Source organism: Lygodium microphyllum, chromosome 21, assembly GCF_053477565.2.
Source record: "Lygodium microphyllum isolate KBCC chromosome 21, Lygodium_microphyllum_v1.1.10, whole genome shotgun sequence".
NCBI classification, from domain to species: domain Eukaryota; kingdom Viridiplantae; phylum Streptophyta; class Polypodiopsida; order Schizaeales; family Lygodiaceae; genus Lygodium; species Lygodium microphyllum.
Genome location: NC_141155.1, coordinates 67124900 through 67149257, shown reverse-complemented (window position 1 = coordinate 67149257; position 24358 = coordinate 67124900). Strand labels below are relative to the sequence as shown.

The window sequence follows — 24358 nt, the reverse complement described above, 5'->3', positions numbered from 1 at the left end:
AAGACTTGTATAAATTGAACCCCTAACTGGCCAAACACTGCCCCAAATCACATGGGATGGGCTGGCATTTGAATCCCTAGCAATTCCTTAAATTCCAACTGCTAGTTTCAGTGTACCATACTTCTAATTGTTAGCACGGATACCAAGGTGGCTGCTAAACCCTAATTTCTACTGAGAATTACAATTTACAACAGAAATCTCACTGATGTCTACCATATCTAGCTGAGAAACTCTCCAAATGGCTAAGAAATGCTGAGATACTCAAAGAATGGACTGAAGAAGGTGAGAGAATGCTAAAGAGAAAGAGAGAGATTCCTGATTTTCCATAGGGAAAAACTCAAAAATGGTTGTTGCTTGCTTGAATCGGCCCCAAATGCTATCACCTATTGCCAAGGAGTGCATTAAATGTTGTTGCCCACTCCTAGGAGAGTCAAATCTACTATCGCCTACTCCTACTATGTCTCTTGCTGCAGTTGGCTGCCCTAGAAGGTCCTCCAATGGCAAAAAACCAAACCAATAGCCTCTCTTCTCTCTCTCTCACAGCCTGCATACATTGAATGGACCTCTACAGCCCCCAAAAAGCCTTCTCCTCCATTGTATGAGTATTTTTGCCATGTGGCAGCCTTCTAATCCCATTTTTCAGCAATTTCTAAACCAGTTATTTAATTTTCAAAAATTGATTAATTCTAAAAATTAATTTCAAACCTTCTGACCCTGCCCAAAATTAGATGTATCCATCCACACTTTAATTGGCTAGGCCATTTGCAACCCCAAGTGATTCCCACGCTTAATTGACCCTTGGATAGTTACAAATTAGTTAATTAGTGCCTAGTCCCTAGTGTCACCACTAGCACTTATTGACCAATTAATTGTCCTAGGACCCAACTGATACCAACTAGCATCCAAAACCCAACTAGCATAACTTGTCACAACTTTTGCCTTTGACACCCAGTGCTTCCTCGAGATCCTTTGCCTATTACCATGAAATAACCACCATGTGCATCACATGTGCCTTACTACATTGCACATTTGATTATTAAATTAATCAAATGTTACTAGCAAGAGCAAAGCATCTCAAAAATTTCACGTCCCCATAGCAACAACTAACGTGCATCCTTTGTTCGATGCCCTAGTTGCTTTGGGGGGGATGCCTTGGGGTAAAAACAGAAGCACACAAAACTTTGGGTTGGCCTTCCTTTCTAGTTTTGTTTTTGGGCCTAAGAGGGGATATTGAGCTAAAATATGCATTACATGCTGAATTAGCCTCTTAAACAGCCCCAAAATTGCTCAATTAATGAAAACCCCATTTTAGGGGAGCAATTCGACATATTAAAATGGGGAGAGGATCGAGGTCCTAAAACTTTCTATAAATAGGCTACCCTCCATTCAGCCCTAATCTCGTTTTTGTAGGTTTCAGGCCCTCTAGCTTCACTACCCACACCCCGTTTGTGGAGAACATCTCAGCCGAAGCTGCCCGACATTGTCTACACCCTTCCAATGCCTATTTCCAGTCTTCTCCACGCCTGCACCCTCCATCTGCTACGAACAACCAGGCGACCTGTCCCACTGCTGTGTTTGCTGCAGCCAGCTACCACCCTGCTGTCCACAACTCCCCAAAGGCTATGTTTGCTGCTCCCAGCTTCTGCCAGGCTGTCACCATCCTCTTCTGAGCTGCGTTTTGCTGTTGCTGCTGCCGCCTAGCAGTCCTACACCATCTAGAGGCTGCGTTTGGCAGTTTTCTCTCTCTTCTACCTGTCCGACAGCATCATTCTTTGCTGCCTTTGCTGCTGTCCGACATCTAGGGCTGCCTTGCTGCATTTCGGGATCCGTCAGGAGTTCGACACACTCTCCAGCTCATTACCTCTGCCTCGGTCCTCGAGACAAGTGAGTTCAGGGTACAATTTTCATTCCCTGCACACATTGTTTACTGCATGAGCACCCATATTATATTTATTCATTCATTCAGATTTTCACTGCATTCATTGTCTCTCAATTACCCTAAACCTGACTATGTTCTATTGAGTTTATGCTTTGTCACAAGCTTTCATTTATGCTTCTGCGTTAGGGTATTTCTTCACCCCACCCCACCCCACAAAAAAAACAAAACGCAACTAGCACATCTACAAAGCCCTTCAAGCAAGACTTAACGGTCTCCAAGCACTAGCTCAAGAATATTTGACACACTCCCTCATGTCAGGTCTGCAATAGCCAGTGGACCATCAGCAAATCACTACACAGCACCAGACAAAGAAACAAAGGTACCAGCAGTAGTGCCAACTCTTGCAGCCTTCATCATCAATGTAACCCAAAGTCATTCGAGTAATAACATTTATGAGTGTGTAAAACCAGATCCGCACATTAAGCAGGATCATTTTATGAGCATTTTATTCCTACACAACCGCCAAAGAGACATAAAAGATTGATATGTATGCATGCACACACAAGGGTTTACACATTCCTCATACATGTGTTTCATATGTGCATTCACATGTACATTTATGTGCATACCATGCCAATGACTTATTATATTGAAAGGATCCAAATTAAACGAAAAATACAATGCCAACCACAAAGTCACATAATTCAGTACAACTAACATACAAGATTCCATGCTGAATTCCCTACAACTGACATGTAAACCTCCCTTGCAAAATGCTGATGCTGTTCCACATTTCAGTACAACTAACATACAAGTCTCCCCTCTAAATTCCAGACAAAAGGATATCTCCATCTCGAGGTTTCATAATCAAGTTTACAGCTGCCTCCCATTCTCCCCTGAGCAAGGCAGCTCCAACTGTATAGGTAGGCACTGAGCTTGTTCCAAATCGCTGGACAAGAATGTCATTTTAGCTAAAGAGAAGTTTTGGTAAAATCGTTATTTACGCAGCCACAAAAATATTCAAATACCTGCAAGCCAAAATAGTTGATGAAACCACTTTTCCCAAGTGCATTCGCAGCTTCATTGATGGTCCCTTCACTATCTGCTACAACACCACTAAGAAAGGCAACTTACTTTTAGGCCATGACTGGGGAACATAACCAAAGAGAGAGTACATGTGATAGAAACCAGTATATTGATGTGATGTGAAGATTCTAAAAGCTAATGGTACACTCAATATACCGTAAGGTTACAGTAAATCTGTTTCCCGAAAGTTGTCCAAGCACAAGACCTCTATCAACATAACTGCATGTGCAAGGCTAATCAATGGTCAAAAGGAAGAACTTGGATCTGTCCCAAGACTTGGACACTTCCAACGTATGTCTATCAAGCTCACCAGAAGTTTCCAACTTTAATTCCATAAAGTTTCTTGTTCAATGCTGCTAATTTTGAGGCAGCTACCTTAAAAGCTGTGACCTGTCCAAATCAGAAGCTCACTAAGAGTAGAAAGAACAAGATTGTTCAAAAAAATCATGCAATGCGCTGAAGTAGAGGGTAACAAAACCCTACTAGCACACTATACCCACCATCCAAACTCACAAATTGGATACACACAAGCAACTTTGCATAATTTAATAATTTGAAAATTGTAGACAAGTGCACCAATTAGACATCCTACATCTCATAAGTTTACCCTAGAACATCATGTAAATCTACGGTTTGTTCAATGATTGGAAGTCCATTTGTTCTGAGCATTAAAATTCTGTAGTGAATGCATTACTCTCATAGCAACATCATCTCCAGATGAAATGACTTTCTAAAGGACAAAATAGGAAATAGTTACACCAAATTTGGTATACCAGTTGTTGCCCCAACTAGCTATGCAAAACAAATACCACGTTTGAAAGAGATTGGAAGAAAACAGCAATCAAGATGTGCATTCTATCCCAAAGCAAACCACCCACTAGTACTCAAATGGTTGCTGTTTTAGAAATACCCAAAACTTAAAAGTCGCTGTTTTGAAACTGAGCACTTCCATAATGTTGCTAGTAAATGGTGACTTCAACCTTGGGAAGGAACAAATTGTAACGATACAAAGTAAGAAACGAGTAAACCCTTATCGCAATATCAATGTGTAGTTGAGGGGATTGAGAAGTTACAACAATATGTTACACTAATGCAGTTTGTGTGAGTTATATTATCACCGGTATCATCATCAATATCATTGACATCAATGACAACATGTAAGCATATATACTACATGTAAACCAACAAGAGGAGAGAGAGGTGAAGCAACCAATAGCACACACACACAATGGAGACTTGAACATGCAGATAAGTAGGGCTGAAATTTGCTTCTTCTTTCTTCTTCTCCACACAAAACATGGTTAGCATTGATCTACATTACAACACCCCAGTGCCAAGAGCCCCACATGGCATGGCTGAGTGCTATATAGCAACATGAAAATTGGATAATGAGCAGCAGCACTCAGTCGCAGCAGACCATATGATGACATGGCACAAACAACCCTTTTAACTATCTGTCAATCAGGTAGGTCATTGACTCTAAGTCTTTACCTGAGTTACAGAAAACAGAAGATTACCAACCAAAGGAAAGGTCTGTAACAGCATCCAGTCTCTCATCCTTTAAACATATGCATTCAGTCAACTGCAACTTTTCTCTTGGGGATTCCCTTTTCCTTATAAAATACTAAATTAGGGTGCAGTCTGAAACACTAAACTTCAAGCTCCAAGCTCCCTAGATTGTGACAGAATAGATCAAGATGCAGCAAGTAACACAAGCACTCAAATTTTCCCAATTTTCAAATATTAGCATGGAGTATAGGCTGAAACTCTGAGCTTGCTCCATCCCATATGATACAATAAATCAAGTTCCAGCAAAATAGCCCCAAAAGAAGGTAAAGGCACCATACCCTTTGTGTTGTTACAGCTCGCTTATCTTTTGTTCCAGCAATACCAAAAGATTTTGGCTGCCAAGTTGTGTTGGAGTTAACACATGTTCCTACTACCCAAACAAATATAAGATGCCAACTTTCATGGCCGAAAGAAATATTAGTGTTTTGTTACCTGCATGCCAAGCATTTTCCCCACCACACCCAAGGCATCTTGTGTATCTTTGTTTTCTTTGTAAAGGTGAAACCTGAAAAGTTACGTTGATTGAAACAAGGAAAAGTACTGATATACCAGAAGAGATTGCCTCTGGATATCACTTCTACAAACCTACTGCAACTTGTGTAGCGCACCATTAATAACTGAAAAAATAGACTAACTAAATTGTCATGAAAGTAACTTCTTAACTGCAGAAATTTTCCTTGATGTTTTGGCCAGCTCTCAGCACCCCTGCTGTCAAAGCCAACGTGCTTTTGACGCTTGTTCTGTTCCAACTTTCCTCGAGAATCTCTGGTTCTCTTCCCGTTTTTCCTTCCTTCATTTGAGTTGTTAGTCAAAACTCGAATGCGAACACATTTACTCCATGAATCAGGCCCATCAACGGTATCAGTAACCAAGAAGGGCAGTGTGTCCTTGAAAAAATTGTGTACTTCCTGCAAAGCATGAAGGAATCATCCAGAGAAATACCCTAGTATGGGACAAAAGAAGTCTGTCGAAGCATGTATGAAGGACAGACTTGCCGTTCGATGTGATTTATCAGAATCTGGAGCTAGCACAATCGGAGCACATTCATCATTTTCTCCTGCAAGTACTTTGATTAAGAGGCCTCTTAACAACTCTGCATCTCCTTCTCTTGCGATTGCTTTGAATGCCTCAATGTGCTTTTCAACATCCAAAGGCTTCAACCCTTGATCTTCTATTGCTTCGTCCGGTTCTTTCAAAGCCTAAACAAAAAGTTAGTTCACACAACTGGCCTGGATCGCACAAAATATAAGAGCCATATATGAAAGATCCATGACAACCTCCTCAGGAGCATCCAAGCAAGTTAGATGCACAACATTGTCCTCACAGTCCACCTCATTGACAATGAAGTCAGCATACCTGCCACAAAAGAATGGAAATTTTGATAGTCCAAGACATAGTAACTGTACAGCCAATGCTCTCTCAAGCACACAGAAATACAACATGCTGAATAGAGCTTTGTTCTTAAAAGCACAACAGAAATAACCAAAAAAGTTTCAAGGACTACAGATGTGCATAAAGATATACATAATCAAATTAATAGCAGTAAGACAAACCAAGTTTATCAATAGCTGATGCTATTCAACGTGTTTGCAGTCAAGGCACAGCAAACAAAGGTCTCTAAAAGCACGATATGGACAGCTGTTACCATCTATTAGCAAACCACAATGAAGCGCACAACACAGGTCCTAAGTACAAGGTGATTATGACCTCTATTTTGAGGAAAAGATGCTTCAATTTGTTGAAAACCCCATGAGGTTATAAACTCCCCTAGACCGGATACATGATAAACTGAAATGTCATTAGAGGATTGTGATGAGGCGGCTAAGGCACAAGCTCAAAGAATGCCAAGGCCAAAGGCATGATAAGAGCAAAGGCCAAGGCTACAAAGGGTTTACCATTAGCGTCATGATTATGCGTAAAAGGCATCAGATTCTACAGCCAAAAGAAAAGAACCTTCATTCTGGTAAACATGAAATTGACAATTCTATTGCATAGAAACTGTCAACTGCTGAGGAGATATACAAAAACCTGGAACTCAAGGATTGAAGAGGAAAATATGTCCAGCTTGGTGTTGGCTGGGTGTAGAAGGGACCAATTGCTGGACCTCAGAGGCATCTGTCAAACTTGAACTATCATCAAGCATAAGCTTAGAGTCAGATCCATGGGAGTGGTACCAAAGGTACACCTGATCATAAAGTAAATGTAGAAAGACTCTTTTGACAATACTTTTGCATGGGAAAGGGAAATCCCATGCTCGTCATGAGCAATCTCCATTCCATGGAAATAGTGTAATTAATGAAAGTTTGTCATCTCAAAGATGCAATGAAGCTGATCCATGAGTCAGCCATCTTGAATATATGTGAACCTGTAATGTTCAAACCATTCACATATAAGATAATGAAGCAACGAGGGGAATCAGATGAACACAAATAGAGATTCCCATCTGGCTGGCTGCAAGATGAACCCTTATGAAACAAACACCAGTAAATCCTCTGATACCAAGCTTGAGGGAGCCATTAGAAACAGATAGGCCAACAAGAGAATACAAAGTGCAAAGAATTCAAATAACCAATGATGCCCAAAATATATGAAGGAATAAATAAAGCAAGGCAGCTTACACTTACAAGATCCCAAGAACTCAGGGAGAAGGTTGTGTCCAGTCCATCGTCATGCGGGCAATTGCATGAGGCCAAGGAAGCTACAACCTTTGCAAGCTCTATGCTGCAAAAGGGGCCATGAAGAATCTGCTCATGCTCTCAATGACTACCCTCATAGTGCTCTGCCAAATTGTTTCTCCCTCTCATATTCTGGGGGGTCTGATTTAAGATCCTAGCAGGGCAGTATATCAAACTATGACATTTGTCCACCAACCTCCCAAGGGCCACAATAGCCAAAAGTTTCAGAAATGGAAATGTACGTTTCTTACACACACAGCAAAAAGCACGGGTGATAGAAAGTACCTACTGAAGTATTCAAAGAAAGACCCCGATTCATCCACTACTTACATGACTAATGATCATATTCTACAATATAAACCTCCAAATAACATCAAAACTTCAAGTTAGCGGTACTTGCCATGTCTAAACCTGATACTTATTCAATGAACTTCAAGAATATAGGTGTAGCTGTTAGCAGTCATTTGTGTTGTGCATAGTCATCTCTTGCCTATGAGCCTCAGTTTGAGTCAGATGGGGACATTAGGAGCTCTAACATTCTATCTATCTATCATTTCATGCGTTTTGACAGAGGAGGCAGCTCTTTCTAGAGCATGCATTTCAGTGCATTGCACTTTTCAATCAGTTTTAGTGTGTTCACACTGTTGTTTTAGTGAACCAGCACAATGCATTTCTTTTACAGTGCTCAAAGGCTATGTGCAAGCAACCAGCATTAAATGCTGCTCAGCCAGTTTTTTGTGAATATTTTGATGCAGTCAGCCACTTCTTGGGCCATGTGCTATTTATAGCAGCCCCTCATCACTAGCAGCAATTGTCTTTTGCAGATTTCAGCACTCTCTGACCAGTGGTGGCATTCCTCCATCATCCAGTGCTTCTCTCCATCATCACCTTCACTGACGCTTTGGACTACGTGCAAGGACTGATCAGTCCACATTGTATTCAGCATTCCCTTGGAGTTCAGTGCAGATTTTCTTCTTCCATTCTCTTCTTTCATTTCAGTCTCTCTCTTCCCTTCTCTCTCCATGTTCGTGTTCTTCCATTGTGCACTCTCCCATGATATCAGAGCCAAAAGAGAGGGCTTAGAGGTTCTAGGAAGAGGTGACCACACTCTACTTGCTGTTTGGTGCAGATTTGTCGCAAAGAATGCAGATTTTCTGCATTGTTTGGAACCTTCTGTGAACTATGCAAAGCATCTCAGTCCCACACCAAAACATGGCAGTTACTAGCGTGTTTGCAAATTTCCTTGAAGAGCCATGGATTACCAATTCAATGTGTATGATTACACCAACGAGAAGTCAATCCATTCGTTTGAAGACAGGCATTCCTGCCAATCAGAACATTGCGAAGAGTGACATGAAGATCGAAGAGCAAAGCCATGATCATCTAGAAATCATTAATGTGACAGGTGCAGAAGAACTCCTCCCCCCTACTTCTCTCCGTCTCTAATACGGCTCCTACTGCAGGGCCCTCCATGACCATTCTGGCACCATCTGTACAAGTATTTGTTTTTCCATCATTGGCCAAACAAGATCACCTTGATGGCACAAATTACTCCCTTCGGTCCTACAAAATACCTTCAACCCATGGACATTTGTTACCACCCCTGTACCCCATCTAGTGGAGGATCCCTGCACTAGTTCTACTATAAACCAAGCTACTCTTTGGGATCGGCTCAATTCTAGAGCCCAATCTTTTCTCTTTATGAATTTGCAAGATTTTGTCCTTGTACATGCGTGCAAATGTCAGTTTCCAGCTGAGGTTTGGACAAAGTTATCGTCTCTCTACCAACTAAAGACCTTTGCCCACCATATTACCATAAAGAAGAAGCTCTAAATGCTTTCTGTTTTTGTCGATTGTTCTTCTATGAAGGATCACGTCAACAAGATGGAGGAATTGCAGGGTGAGCTTACATCCCTTGGGAGGATGATATCATCCAAAAAGATGGTGATGATTCTCATTACTCATCTCCCATCTCCGAAGTTTGATGTGTTCTAAACCAGTTTACTCACCTCCAGAGTCCAAGACACTATTTTGTGGGAGAAGTTAGCCCCATTTGTTTTGGAGCACATAGAGCGACTCAAGGAGATTGGAGCTAGTGGATCCGGCTCTACTAAAGCTTTTACTACAATTTCGGAAGGGGGAACAAGAAGGACAATAAGAAGGCCAAGAACAAGAAGAAGAAGCACGTTAAGCACTCAAAGACTTCTTCAAACTCTAGCACAAATTGAGAGAAGCCTAAATGCCCATATTGTGGAAAGGGCACCCATCCCAAGGAGAAATATTGGAACAGATACCCTCATCTTTGTCCGAGAGCAAAGAATGGAGCTACATCATCTGACCCCTCCTTTAACTCTACTCCAGTTGTTACTTGTGAGTATGTGTTCCTCCACATCCATGAGATGGAGCTTGGAGGAGCCGCCTTCTTTGGCTATCTTGTTTTCAGAGAAACCTTGGCTCATTGACAACAATGCTTCGAGTCATACAACTCCTCAAGAAGATTTGTTGCAAGATCTCCCTTCATCAAAGGGTATACTCACTATTGGTGACATTTCTTTGGAACCTATTAGTGATTTTGGCACTTTGTTACTATTGCATGACTATCATTCGACCTTCGTTTCAGAAATCCTACATGTTTCAGATTTGGGCTTCCCACTTCTCTCAATATTGCATGACTATCATTCGACCTTTGTTTCAGAAATCCTACATGTTTCAGATTTGGGCTTCCCACTTCTCTCAATATATGGCCTTACTACACTCGGTACCCAAGTTGTCTTCGAGTCATTCTAGTAACAAGTCGGCATGAGAGGGGGCTATACAAGCTCCATTCCCCTTCCATTTAAAGGGTCCTCCTAGACAATTGTCTATTGCCATGCCTATTTCCATTTATGTACCACCCATCCCACAGGTTCCATCCCATTCCCCACCATCTCCTCTGATGGTTCCCTTGTACCACCCATCCCTTTCAAAGGGAAATGATATTAGTGATGCGACTGTGGATTTCCTCACCCCTTTTGTTTCAAAGGGGGATTCCCAAGATCATGAGAAATTTTTTCATCAGCAGACTACATCAATGGACTTTAGCACTCCTTTTGCCATCCTCGACTCCATTCCTTATTCTTTGGCCTTTAACCACATCCAAGATTTGAGAGGGGTGTTGAGAAACCAATTTGTCAATACATTTCCCCTACTTCATTCCTATTTTGGTTTCCATTTGCAGCCCCAAAAAGGCTTTATTTGGATCATTATTTAGTGTCGGGATGCTACCCGAGAGGACCGAGGCGCAAACCAAAAGACTTCAGTCGGCACCATTCAAGTCTATGCCTGTAAATATGTCACTGACTTCGCTCATTCTTCATCCCACAAATTCATTCCTTTTGACACTTTGATACTCTCTTCCATATTCTTCCCTCCTTTCTCCATCCTTTCCATTGCCATTCACACCCCATGAGGAGAATATTACAGTTTGTGGCTTTTGCATCCATCTCCACTTGGCATTTGCAACCTACATCATCTGGTGTCAGCCCTTCTTGCTTGATGTGATCATCAGGCTTTGTTTGCAACAAATTCAAGCCATTTACAGCAAGTTACACCCTCTTTATCAACCCTACATCAAATACCTACATTTATACTTTATTCACTCCTGAAGGGCTACCCAACAGCCACCTATCTGTAGCCACTTACAAGAAAGATTTCAGCATATCATTCATCCCTGACAACTCTGAGGACTAAATTTCACTCCCTTTACAACCAAGTGTCCTTTCCTCACTATTTAGCATTACCTTCGATATCCTAAGATTTCAGCATATCCTTCATCCCTAACAACTCTGAGGACCAAATTTCACTCCCTTTACAACCAACTGTCCTTTCCTTCACCATTTAGCATTACCTTCGATATCCTACTGCCGAAGGACTACGTTTTGCTGCCTTCATAGTGCAGATTCCTTACAAGTATTTTCTTGTGCACTCCTAGCTCCTCAGGAGCTATCCATTTCCTCACCTCCCTTGTCTTGCTCCCCAAACACCAATTCCAATACAAATATCCCTCCACTACCTCTTCTACTCAAGTTCGAGAGGCCACCTCTGGGGGCTCCCCAACCTCTATTCCAATGGAGCCCCCAAATACCTTCTTCAACACTGTCGGCGGCATTCCCTTCGTCTTTAGATGTTTTCGAGGCCGTCATCCATGAGTTTCTTTGATTCCCTATCTCTCTTCGTAGGGGAATCCCATTCCTACGACTTCAGAGGAGATCCTTTCTCATCCTACGGTCCTTCACACACATTGTGTGAAGAAAACTGCTAGGGTTTGCACTCAGGACACACAAAGTGTACAACCACGATAGAAACACAGAGACAGACACACACACAGAGGGCAAAACTCAAACCCTAAACACAAAACTCGAAAACTCAAAACTCAAACCCTAAACGCAAAACTCAAAACTCAAACACAGAAACTCAAATACAAGCAGGAGAAGGGAAAGAGAGAACACAACTCTGAAGTGAATGAATGCTGCAAATGAATGTAAGAGTGTACAGTGTACTCAAGGGTAGAGCAATGTCAAAGTGTGACGTCCACTGGAGACGGATCCCAAGTCTGTGACCACCAGTCGGAGTGTAGGAGTGCTGAATAGTGAATGGCAGCAGCCTGGTCACCAAAACGCAGCAGTCTGGAGGCTAGAAACTGGTAAACGCAGCAGTGTACCACCGATCAAAGGCTGGAAATTGTGCACATTCTGCTGTAAACAGCAGGCTGAAACAGTGTATGATGCGGCTGGCGATGACTGGATGATCAGATCGCAGCAAATGATGATGTCGCCAGCAGCTGACGTCAACATGGATGAAGGCGCCAGGAGCAGGAGCAAACACGGATGGAGTAGCAATAGTCTCAAGGGCTAGACAACCACATGGGAGGAGGCTGATGGCTGAAATCAGCACGCGGAGTCAGAAACTTGCACAGACAGAATAAGGCTAAATGGGGGCAGCTTGCCTATTTATAGATATGGAAGAGCGCCCCAAAAATTAGGGTTTTCACTGAACTCTCTCGAACCGCTCCCCGTTTTAGGGTTTTACTCTAAAAGAGCATTTTTTGGTGTGTTTTGGGGCTGTTTAAGAGGCTAATCAGCAAGTAATGCATGTTTTAGCTCAACACCCCCTCTCAGGTCCAAAACGGAGCTGAAAGGTTAGGCCAGCCATTGTGATGTGTAGTAACCCCAAGGCGTCCCACCCCAAAGCAACCAGGGCATCGGACAAAGGGTGCACGTCAGATGCCCAGTGGCCTACCAAGACTACAACGGCGATGGTTATCTTACCAAGGGAATCCAAGTAGTCACCCCATCTTGAATTGATGAAGAGTTGTGGGAGCTTCTGCAAGTCCTTTCAGTTTTCCACTAACTCGAACCCATGCATTGAACATTTGCCCATAACACATATTCCCTGCTCCACACCCAGTTTCAAATGTAGAGACTTTTCACTTCCATTCTCTCTATTGACGGGGAGCCTCACTCAACAACTAACAAACATCACTCTCATCGTGAAGAAGAACATCCCTCTACTGTCTTTCACTCATATCCACACACTAGAATTGACCCGCAAACTCTCTGTCCCACAAAGCAGTAGAAGAAAACAAGACAAAAGACGACTCCTATTACCATCATCTGAAAACTGAGAACTAGGGCGCTTAGGCAAGTGAACAATTTTTCCACGAGAGACACTGTCCAAGTAGCACTTGCTGTATGAGCATTCTTCAGCATGTAGCATACTTTTCATCTCATTGTGCAGAGCACCACTTGAGCAGATCCTAAGCTGTTTCCATGGGCGGTTGTTGTTACCACTCCACCATCCTCCTTCATCACATGGATACCTCATCACCTATGTTCCCTCGTCATTGACACCCTGCTTGGATGGGTTAGTTTGTACTGTTTTGTGATGTATTGGGTGTACCCTCCCTACTCCCGTCTTCTGGGTCACTATTACTTCATTGGTCGCATCCCATCAAAATTTACCTCACTTATTAAATGAAAAAAAAAAGTCTGATGTGGTTCCATCCGCCTTTGTAGGGCTTGGTAGGCCATTGGGCAGCCGACGTGCACCCTTTGTCCAACGGTCACTTTTTTTACTGTTTTCAAGCGGCCAGGGCCCAGGCCCGTTTTTCTTTTCTTCATACCTTTCTTTTCTTTTTTCTTTCTTACGTTTCTTTTCTTTCTTACCTTTCTTTTTCTTTTCTTTCTTTTCTTTCTTACCTTTCTTTTCTTTCTTTCTTTCTCACAAAGACTCAAGAGAAAAGATTAAAGATTCTCTCTCTCTCTTTTTTTTTTCGTAATAGATTCTCTCTCTCTCTCTCTCTCTCTCTCTCTCTCTCTCTCTCTATCTCTCTCTCTCCCCCAAGGGCCAACCCTAAACTCCAAAGCACTTTCCCTTTCTATAAAATCTCCCCTTCCCCACCATCTCATTCATCCTTTCAAGTTCTCCAACCCTCCTACTGCTTTCAAGCTCTCCATCCTTCCTACTCTCTCAAGCTCTCTCCTTGAGTTCTCCCTTAACCTCTCAACCCTTCCAAGTTCCAACCTCCTCCTTCATCAAGCTATAGCCTCTCTCTACTCCCTCAAGCTCTCTACTCTTTCCGCTCCTTTCTTTAATCATCTCACCCTCCACCTGTGACCCTCTAGGCTCTCTCTATACATCGTCAATGGCACCCCCTCTCCATGAGGCTTTTCGCTTGCATTGTGCCTACTTCGAACGAGTGAAGGAGAAATCCAACACTTGCAAGTGGAAATGCAAGTATCGCCCAAAGCTCCAAATCTCATCCGTCACTCGCCTTTTCATCCACCTTTGCAAATTAGGAGGGGAAGTCACACCATGTCCCGATATTCCCGACAATGTCTATGAAGATTGTCGTCGAAAATACTTGCCATTGAAGCGATGCAAAGGCCTTTCAAGGGCAAGTAAAGAGGTAATCTCTCCCGATCATGAGGTCTCGGCTACGGAAGACGATCCCTCTCCAACTGTCTCAGTTTCCTCCGTTGGAGGGGCCTCTTCTATCCCATCTAGAAAAAGTCATTCGAGTGGTGCACCTATGCCCAAGAGACAAGCCACTCTTGCCCAAGCAACGGGGCAAGTTTCCGGTCCTCTCTCCTTTCTCAAGGAGAGGCAAAGGCAAGCGGAAATAGAGATTGCACGCACCATAATTGAGTGCAATCTCTCTGTCCATATTCTCAAATGGATTGATGGAAGCGGATGGTGAAAGCCATTGCCGCCATTCGTCCATGCGAGGGATGGTACAATGTCACATACAATGACATGCGTACTAAGAAACTCGATGAGGAGAGAGAGAGGATTGATAAGTCCCTTGAGCCTGTGCGTGCCGGTTGGGCGAAGTATGGATGCTCTATCCTATCCAATGGATGGAGTGACCGCAAAAAAAGGGGGATCATCAACATCCTCGTCTCTTGTCCACTTGGCACATACTTCCTACGAGCGGTGGATGCAGGTACAAGGGGAAGAAGAACCACAGGCTCGTTCATGTATCAACACATACGGCAAGCCATCATTGAGGTAATGCTTCTAAATCCATTATTTTCTAATCTTTTCTTTTAACCTCCCAAATTTATTCTAATTTCATCGTGTATAATCTTGTAGATTGGGCCACAAAATGTGGTGCAAGTTGTCACGGACAACGCCTCGAATTGTGCATCTATGGGGCGAAAACTTGAGGCCGAGTTTCCATCCATAGTATGGACACCATGTGCTACACATTGTCTAGATTTTCTTATGGTAGATATACGCAAGTTAGAGTGGGTAGCGAGGATTGTCAACGATGCTTGCACAATCGTTGGCTTTGTCAACTCCAAGGTCCGAGTTCTTGCGATATATCGCTCATACTTGGACTTGGAGTTGAAGAAGCCCTCGAAGACTCGGTTTGCAGCCATGTGGCTTCTCCTCGATTATCTCTATGACGTTCGCAACAAGCTTAAAAAAAACAATTGTATCAAATGAGTTTAAGGAATGGCTTGAAGGGGAGTCCACATCAAGCCAAGTGGAAGCAAAGGCCGTTCAAAGGCTTTGCTTAAAGGAGGAATTTTCGATGGATGTGAGGGGCATTATCATTGCCGTCACTCCCATCTACAAGGTGCTTCGCATGACGGACATGGAGGGGGCTACTATTGGCCTCCTCTATCATCTTATGGCAGATGCGATGGAGAAGATACAATCATTGACCATCTTGAATGGGGAGGCCTCTTCTTCATGGTATTGTTTTGATTTTTATTTATTTTTAATGATTCATGCTTCTTTTTAGTTTTAGAATCTATATTTCATATTATCTCACACTTTCTTTTCAAATTTCACCTCTAAGTCTCCCTCTAAATCTCTATCATCTTACACCTACTGTAGCGATATCTTGAATACCACCCCTAAAAGAGATGACATTCTCTTTTTGACGAAGAAAAGATGGGAATGGATGAAGCGACCCATACATGGGTTTGCGGCACTCTTACATCCCGCCTTTAAAAAACCCTCTCTCTTCATGGATACCAATGTCCTTGCCGATCGTGATGCCCTTCTTCCAAAGGCTTTGGCGAAAGAGCACCATGGTGCCTTCCTCCAGGAGCTCATTAATTATAGCGATCAAAGGGGCACCGCTTTTGCATCTACCTTTTGTTGGAAGCGGGAATCGTTGGTGAAGCCCTTTTTTTGGTGGAAGTCATTTGGCTATCAATTGCCTCACCTCCAAAGAGTGGCCTTACGCATTCTTGCACAGGTTTGAAAATCTCTTCTTTTTTTTCATTTAATTCTAGTTATAACTTACAACTTGCAAACTTAACATTTAAACTTACTTTTTCTTCACATGGTTTAGGATTGTTCGTCGAGTGCATGTGAGAGAAATTGGTCCGCCTATTCCCTCGTGCACACCAAAATTCGTAACAAGCTTAGCACACGACAATTGGAGCGACTAATTTATTGTCGCTCCAATTTACGCATGCTACACAATATGCATGAGATGTCTATGGCAAGACAGGTATTGTATATCTAATTTTTATACTTTTTAGTTCATAACTTTATTCATAGATTATGAAATATATTTAAAGAATTTTCACTTGTTTAATCTAAGTTCTTCATTCTTTAAATGTATAGATAAATGTGGATTCACTCAAGCTCTCTGCTAGTACACTTAAAAGTGTGACTCACGAGAGAGACTTGGAGGAGGAGCAAATCTTTAGGGAGCTTTACTTGGAGCTCGAGGAGATAGACCGACGGGTCTCTCGCACTCGTGCACGGCGTGTCCGTGTTGTTATCCACCCTCGCGCCGGTAGCAATGGAACTTCTACTTCGGCATCCACATTGGGTGCCCATGATGCTTGTGGGGCCCTTAGATGCTACACGATGCGTGAGAGTGGCTCGAGAAGTACTCCTAGTTCGGCCCAAGAGGACATACCTATCACTGCCTCTCACCTAGAGCTTAGAGAGCCCGAGTATGATGACGAGAGCAATGTCATTACTGAGGGTGATTTTGTTGAGGAGGGTGATGGCTCCTCAAGCGGTGACGAGGATGCTTCCACCTTCGATGCCGAGAGTGATATGAACACCTAGAGTAATCACGTATCTTAATTCCGATTGAGCCATGGATGATGGCTTTTATCTCAATCCGTTTTTGTACACATTTCGTATGAGATTGCACATCTGGCTCATAATAAAGTTGTTGGTTTCATTATTCATTTTACATAGTACACTCTCAAGTCTTGTTTCAACTCTTTTGTGCACTTTTGGCTTGAATCTCTAAGTTTATGTTTTAACTTGTAAGTCCAAACATTAAGCATAGACTTATATATATTTTCTATTTCATTGGAAGTAACATCGCACGTAGGTCCAAGATTTATAAGTCCAATTAGTACCGTACTACCATCGGACTGTACTTATCGGACGCCATCAAACATGACAACCATGCCCATCACAGTCGACCCAGGAGTTATGGGTGTGCTCCCTTGCTGAAAGGTGAAAGGCACTGTGTTAAAGGATGGCATTCCCCCTAACGAAGTACCATGGTGCAAAGAGGTAGAGAATGGGGTGGAGAAGGAAAAGGTGCTAGGAGCGGAGATGGAAGATCCAACCCCTAGGGTGTGTGAAGCAGATGTGGAGTGTAATCCAAGGTTTTGGAAAGATTATGAGAGGTGATCAAGGTGTGATGTAGAAGAGGGTAGGATGGGAGGGAAGTGAGAAGTACGTGTGATATGCTCAAATGAAACAGAAGCTGTAGATATACCTGAATTTCGTCTGCTTCGTGAGTCCCCTCTATTGAAGTTCACATACGCAACGCCATCCGGATCCTGTACCTCAAAAGAAGAAACAAGCGAGGGCTTTAATTCATACAATACAAAAGAATTGTACAAACCTGACATTGGACCTGGCTGAGATGATGAAGATGGATCGCCAAACGTTCCGAATGCCATATGTCCTCCATGATCGGAGAGATAGCCAGCCTCACCAACCAGTCCGAATGTGGTAGCGAAACTGGTAGGAGGGGTGTAAATATCACCGTACTTGTTGCGATAGTACTCCTCAAAGTCCTCCTCTGTCATTTTAGTGAAATCTGGTAAAGGTGGAGTGTCGTCCTCCTCACCGAGTCCATAATGCCGTCTCAAGGCCTCCAATGATGGAAAAGCCTGATAAGACATCATAGAAACTGGAGAAGAAGGTGTCTGGGACATTGTGATTCGGTTACGAGTTGTATTGTATACCTCGCATAAAGACTAGCTCTCCACAATATCCCCAGAATACTCTTTACAAGAGCATCGGCTCTGATACCATGTGAAGAAAACTGCTAGGGTTTGCACTGAGGACACACAGTGTGTACGACCACGATAGAAACACAAAGAGACAGACACAGATACAGAGGGCAAAACTCAAACCCTAACGCAAAACTCAAAAACTCAAAACTCAAACCCTAAACGCAAAACTCAAAACTCAATCTGCAGCTTTTAAAAATAATTCAATCTTTTGACTTTCCATACCTTGTTGGTCATCGGGATCTAGTTGGGTAAACAGAAGAAGGGAAAGAGAGAACACAACTCTGAAGTGAATGAATGATGTAAATGAATGTAAGAGTGTACATTGTGCTCAAGGGCAGAGCAATGTCGGAGTGTAACGTCCACTGAAAACGGATCCCAAGTCAGTGACCACTAGTCGAAGTGTAGGAGTGCTGAATAGTGAATGGCAGCAGGCTGGTCACCAAAACGCAGCAATCTGGAGGCTGGAAACTGGTAAACGCAACAGTGTACCACCGATCAAAAGCTGGAAATTGTGCACAGGCTGTTGTAAACAACAGGCTAAAACAGTGTATAATGTGGCTGGCGATGACTGGATGATTAGATCGCAGCAAATGATGATGTCGCCAACAGCTGACGTCAGTATGGATGAAGGCGCCGAGAGCAAAAGCAAACACGGATGGAGTGGCAACAGTCTCAAGGGTTGGACAGCCACGTGGGAGGAGGCTGATGGCTGAAATCTACATGTGGAGTGAGAAACCTGCATAGACGGAATAAGGTTGAATGGGGACAGTCTGTCTACCTATAGATGTGGAAGGGCGCCCCAAATATTAGGGTTTCCACTGAACTCTCTTGAACCGCTCCCCGTTTAAGGATTTCCACTGAACTCTCTCGAACCACTCCCCGATTTAGAGTTTCACTCTAAAAGAGTATTTTTTAGTGTGTTTTGGGGTTGTTTAAGAGGCTAATCAACAAGTAATACATGTTTTCGCTCAACAGCTTGTCGACAACCTTTACCTTGTTGAGGTGATTGACATCTCTATGCCATATCACCCATTTCCTCATCTATTTACTCATTCTCTTTTTACCATTTACTCCCAAGATTTACAAGTTCTTCCTAGTTTAGGGCTTTGGATGTTTCAACCATGCCTTGATGGCTAGAACTACATATACCTTCCACCATGGAATAACGGATCTTGTGGCTTCTCTCCCGAGGTTCAGTTTCATGTTCTATCAGCTCATCTTGTCTATTGATCTTCACTACATGTTACTTTACATGTGGAACATTGGGATCCCTAGGTTGATGATCTTCTCTCTCACACTCCTCTTTTTTGTTGCTTTTTGGGTTTAAGAGGGAATGTTAAGAAATCACATCATTCAGTACATTTCCCCTACTTCATTCCTATTTTGGTTTCCATTTGCAGCCCCAAAAAACCTTTATTTGGATCACTATTTAGTGTTGGGGCGCTATCCAGGAGAGCTAGGGTGCTACCCGAGAGACTTCAATGGGCACCACTAGAGACAATTTGTGCCTATAAATATGGCACTGACTTCGCTCATTCTTCATCCCACACATTCATTCCTCCTGACGCTCTCTCGCTCTCTTCCATATTCTTCTCTCCTTTCTCCATCCTTTCCATTGCCATTCACACCTCGCGAGGAGGACATTACAAATCGTGACTTTTGCATCCATCTCCACTTGGCATTCATCAACCTACATCATCCGACATTAAAACCTCCTCACTTGATGTCATCATCAGGCTTCATTTGTAGACAAATTCAGGCCATTTACAGCAAGTCACACCCTCTTTATCAATCTTACATCAAATAGCTACGTGTTTGTGTTTTCTTCGCTCTTGAAGGGCCACCCAACAATCGCCCATTTTCTACAGCCACTTATAGGAGAGATCTTCATCAAATATTCTTGTGTTTTCTTCACTAACTGGCTGCCTAACAATCACCTTGATAGTAGCCATCATCTCGGAGAGATTTCAGCATATCCTTCATCTCTCACACCTCCTAAGAACTATGTTTCGCTCCCTCTACAATTGGTTGTCCTTTCCTTCACCATTCAGCATTACCTTCAGTATCCTACTATCGAAGGACTATGCCTACAAGTGCTACCACCTGATTCAAACAAGACAATGCAATTATATTCAAAGCTTCAGTTTCGCTATATCAACTTGATTCACTTAGCATGATTCGGTGATTCATCATTCATCATCATCTTCTTCTTTTACGTTTTCTGAGTTTCTCTTCTCTCTCGGCATCCGTTGTTACACACTATGTTTCCTCTTCCAAACCCTACTATCTCTCTAGTTTGCTTTTACAACAATCATTTTGGTATGGTATAGGAGCATACCTGATATTTTCACAAGGGGATATTAGCAGTCATTTGTGTCATGCATAGTCATCTCTTGCCTGTGAACCTCAATCTAAGTCAAGCGAGGATATTAGGAGCTCCAACATTCTACCTATCTATCATTTCATGTATTTTGACAAAGGAGACAACTCTTTATAAAGCATGCATTTTAGAGCATTACACTTTTCAATCACTTTTAGTGTGGTTACACTAGCTCTTTTAGAAAGCCAGCATAGTGCGTTTCTTTTTCAATGCCCACAGGCTACATTCACATTGGTGATCAAGTTTGCATGGGCAGTAGGAAGCATTTTCTTTTTTTTTTGTACAAGCAACCAACATTAAATGCTGGTCAACTAGGTTTTTATACATATTTTCATGCAATTGGCCAGTTCTTGGGTTGTATGCTATTTATAGTAGCCTCTTGATCATTGGCAACCATCGTGTTTTGTAGATTTCAATACTCTCCAACTTTTGGTGGCATTCCTCTGTCATCCAGTAAATCCGGCCTTCGAAAGCCCAAAGGACAATAGACCACATTTTCACAAACAATTAATTTTGCTTAATCAATAAATTCACCAAGAAAAATCCACACACAATTGGAGCTAGAGTGCTACGACACTACACATGACCCCTATTGGCCCCAAAGCCTGGCACCTCTTTCGTTAATTCTTTAGATAATTAGCGTATTCTCAAAATTGGTTACACATGGTTGTATTTCAGCAATTTCTCCCGACACAACTAATCCATGGGTGCACAATTACCTTGACACCTTCAATGTTAACCTCCAACTAACAATAGGATGTTCCAAAATGCGAATGAATACTTTTAACCTACCAAATCCTCAAAATTATAGCCAGCATATGAACCCAAATTTGCAGAGCATTCCACCAACTAGGATCCCCATTGTGCAAATTGCGAGTCATATATTTGGGCCCACAATGGTTTACATAACCTAACATAGCCTAGAATTTGAGTGCAATGCTAGTGACAATGCCTACTTGCCTAAGTTAGCCCCTTAAAAATCTGCAGACCATCCACATCGTTTTCATCACGAGAATGCAGCCTCATAATGGTGATATACAGTCATGAATGTGACGCGATCACAGTATTATGCAAAAACGATCTTCAATCATGACAGTTGGCTGTCATCTTAAGAAACTGAGTATAACTTAACCCTTAAAAAAGTTATTGCTTGTGTGACTATAAAGCTTCGACCAAGAGAGCAAGCGGGTGTTTGCAGCAGCTATGTTACTATGTCATTACATGAAAGCCTAAGCATGCCCTATACAAACTACATTGATCGAGCCCAGTTCATCAGACACTATACAATGAGCAAGAACAGCTTTCCTTTGAGTTAATCTACTATTCTCGTTTGTCTGCTATTGATAATCATCACAGCGTTCAAAGGAGATTTATAGTGTTTAAAGAAACTCCTTTGGGGACTTTTCTGCATGCACTGACCTCTGTTTTAGGATTCCACGGAACCCGGAAGCTGAATTTGCATGACAGAGTATTCCCACTTCACCCTCCTCCACCATTTTGGACACACGCAGGCACGAGAGAGAGAGAGAGAGAGAGAGAGAGAGTGCGTGTATGCGCGCGCGTGTGTTTTTTACAATACGAGTGTGTCTTTGCGACGGTTTAGTGTCAAACGAACTGCAAATATTAGGTTTAAATGACCCCAAGCTTCACTTTTTTAAGGTTTTGCTTTGTAGGGTAGCGACCCCCAAAAGCAACACGCACTTTTTATTGCAAAGCATGTGTGTGCTATAGTTGATAGATTTGCACAAGACCAATTTTGCACCTTCCCTTCGTCTCGGTGATCCTTGTTGCAGCACCAAAAAGCGGGAAGATCAAGCAGAGACATTTTCCAACAGGGCAAAAGTTTGGCGGCACTCTATCGACCCCTCTACCCTAATACGATACCTTTTGGCATTTTCATTTTTTCGAAGAAAGCGTTGAGATTACGTATTGGAGTAAAGAAAAGAATAAAAGTATATGTACATAGGATTCTTGGGTCATGCTCCCTAGATCAATTGCTCATAAGGGTTCTTAAAGTTAAATTTTTAAACTAGGTTGACACATTCATCTAAGTGAAGTAGTATGAAGTTTCAGATGCAATGTGCAATTCTTGCATGTTTGTTATGTAGTAGTTTTATTGATGGTGTTTAGACATGTGATGTATTTTAAAGCGAAGTACGTTTGTAGATAAGATTTAACGTTGTTTAAATACATGGAGAAACTCGAAAGAAGAATATGTATACTTATGTAGCTCGAGTCAATGATCGTGAGTTTGAACATTCTCATTTTTTTTGCTATGTTAAATGAGGTTTCTTCTCTTCAAAAAAAAAATACTTTTTACATCTTGCTGGGTGTCCGTATAGGTTGTTGTACCCTATCACGGTTGCATTTTTCTTACGGATGGTAGCCTGCTCAAAATTCCTAGCCTTGTCTATGCTATCAACTATTGCTTCTATATTAACCTCGAAGTTATCCTCGAATGGCTGGAATGTTTCTATGTCTTTTTTCATTTTCTTAACGGGATTTATTCAGTGTTGTTAGATTCTTTTCTCAATGTTGGTCGTCTATCCTACATACTCCTTACCGTTTTTCTTACATCTTATACTATAGATGAAGTACTTACTTTTAAGTCTCTGCGTTGGCGCTTTTGGACTAGCTCGTGGATTTTAATTTGTAGATGATGCCGGATGATATGGAAGTACTTAAGCTGGTGGCAAGAGTTGCAGTGGTTGAGGTTGCAAGTTTAGCATTGGAGTTGAGGTTGCAAGTTTAGTTTTTTCTTGGTTTGCTTTTGTCTACATTTCAGTGAGAAGTTTTTTTTTTTATGTTTGAGAACTTACCTATTATGTAGTTTATGTTGCTGAATGGTTTGGAGTTCGAATCGTGTTTCTGGGTGTAGACCTCTCTACTCAATAGGTATGTGACATTCTTGATTGTTATTGTAGGATTGTCATGACCGTGATTATAGTGATTCTTTTTTTATGTAATCTTCTAGTATATCCTTGCCTTCTTTTTTCGTAACTTCTACCAACTAGTTGAACGATATGTTAAAACCGTAATGTGGCATCTCAATTGGGTATGTTTCGATGTCGTTTGTTCTTGTGTCCAAAAGTGCTTGGGCCGTGCTTGTTCGTAGTGGATTGTCAACCAAGTTTTCATACTCAAGTTTGAGTCTATCAAGTATGTCTTTGAGGAGTCCTGCATATTAAGTACATGTGAGTTAGCATTGTTATTTCAAGTAAAAATGAAGGTTGTGAAGTTTGTAGGAGATTGTGTACCAGTTGCAATCTTGTCATCTAATGCAAGACGCCATTCATTGTCAAGAATTTGAGTGGATGTAGCAATCAATTTTTGAAGGTCGTTGTATGTTGCGAAACCGTTGATGTGTGTTGATGGCTTTTGCCCAGCAACGTTTGCCACTCATTTGGTTTGTCATTACGTACCTGCAATTTTGTGTATTTGTAGGATGGTTCTCAATCTAACACTGGGTGTTCCTATGGTTTTGAATGTATAGCTGGAACATTTGCATGCATAAGTCAATGTGGTTAGGGAAAGTAATGTATTTGTATTTTTATATATACTAGGTATCATTTGGATTGTGTGTACCTCGTCCGAAGTCATCTTTGCCTTCGTGAGTGATATGTATCTATAAATGTGAAAATGAGGAAAGCACATTAGTATGTTAATAAATCTATTAGCATGAGAAGAAAATTAAAAAAATACATTAGTATATTAATAAACAATGTTTGAAGAAAGGTTTTGAAGATTGCTTTATTACTTGCCAGAAGAAGCGTATGAGATTGTTGTATGATGGAATGTCTTGTGTTTAATCTTTCTTTGTTTTTTTTCTTAGCTATGTTGTTTCTCTACTTGAGTCATGGTGTCAAGAAAGGTATCAGAGTGAAGGCAGATGGATCTGGAAGGCCGATGATGTGCAAATTTCTTCTTTTGGTTACGCGGGAGAGCATTACATAGACCATACTGGGCACAAAGACACTTCTTATGTGTAGAA

At 42.0% G+C, this 24358-nt stretch overlaps 2 protein-coding genes across 3 annotated transcripts in view; one reads left to right on the top strand and one right to left on the bottom strand.

Moving 5' to 3' along the window:
* LOC148018101 (Pseudouridine synthase family protein) overlaps positions 1-21966 on the bottom strand; it is a 121254-nt gene extending 99288 nt beyond the window's left edge. For both annotated transcript variants that reach the window (XR_015687608.1, XM_087661118.1), the window contains exons 1-10: positions 21787-21966; positions 5812-5890; positions 5526-5733; positions 5198-5438; positions 4967-5039; positions 4813-4869; positions 3276-3355; positions 3122-3184; positions 2908-2995; positions 2726-2828 (exon numbers count right to left, since the gene is read on the bottom strand). Coding sequence is in view for 1 of the 2 variants with exons in the window: in XM_087661118.1 (XP_087517244.1) it covers positions 2726-2828; positions 2908-2995; positions 3122-3184; positions 3276-3355; positions 4813-4869; positions 4967-5039; positions 5198-5438; positions 5526-5733; positions 5812-5890; positions 21787-21863 (1069 nt within the window). In the remaining variant the exon portion in view is untranslated. The remainder of the gene's footprint in view (positions 1-2725; positions 2829-2907; positions 2996-3121; positions 3185-3275; positions 3356-4812; positions 4870-4966; positions 5040-5197; positions 5439-5525; positions 5734-5811; positions 5891-21786) is intronic.
* LOC148018102 (uncharacterized) lies at positions 14866-16791 on the top strand. Its single transcript, XM_087662328.1, has 4 exons — positions 14866-15450; positions 15595-15961; positions 16058-16219; positions 16336-16791. The coding sequence occupies exons 1-4, from the start codon at positions 15155-15157 to the stop codon at positions 16789-16791; spliced, it is 1281 nt and encodes a 426-aa protein (XP_087518454.1). The 5' UTR covers positions 14866-15154.
* Positions 21967-24358: the final 2392 nt, after the last annotated feature.

What these genes read in the sequence shown, in the direction of transcription:
- LOC148018102 (XM_087662328.1), top strand. Translation starts at nt 15,155, where the DNA reads ATGACGTTCGCAACAAGCTTAAAAAAAACAATTGTATCAAATGAGTTT. An exon ending in GGGGAGGCCTCTTCTTCATG is followed by an intron (nt 15,451 to 15,594) that starts GTATTGTTTTGA and finishes CACCTACTGTAG; the next exon opens with CGATATCTTGAATACCACCC. An exon ending in CCTTACGCATTCTTGCACAG is followed by an intron (nt 15,962 to 16,057) that starts GTTTGAAAATCT and finishes CACATGGTTTAG; the next exon opens with GATTGTTCGTCGAGTGCATG.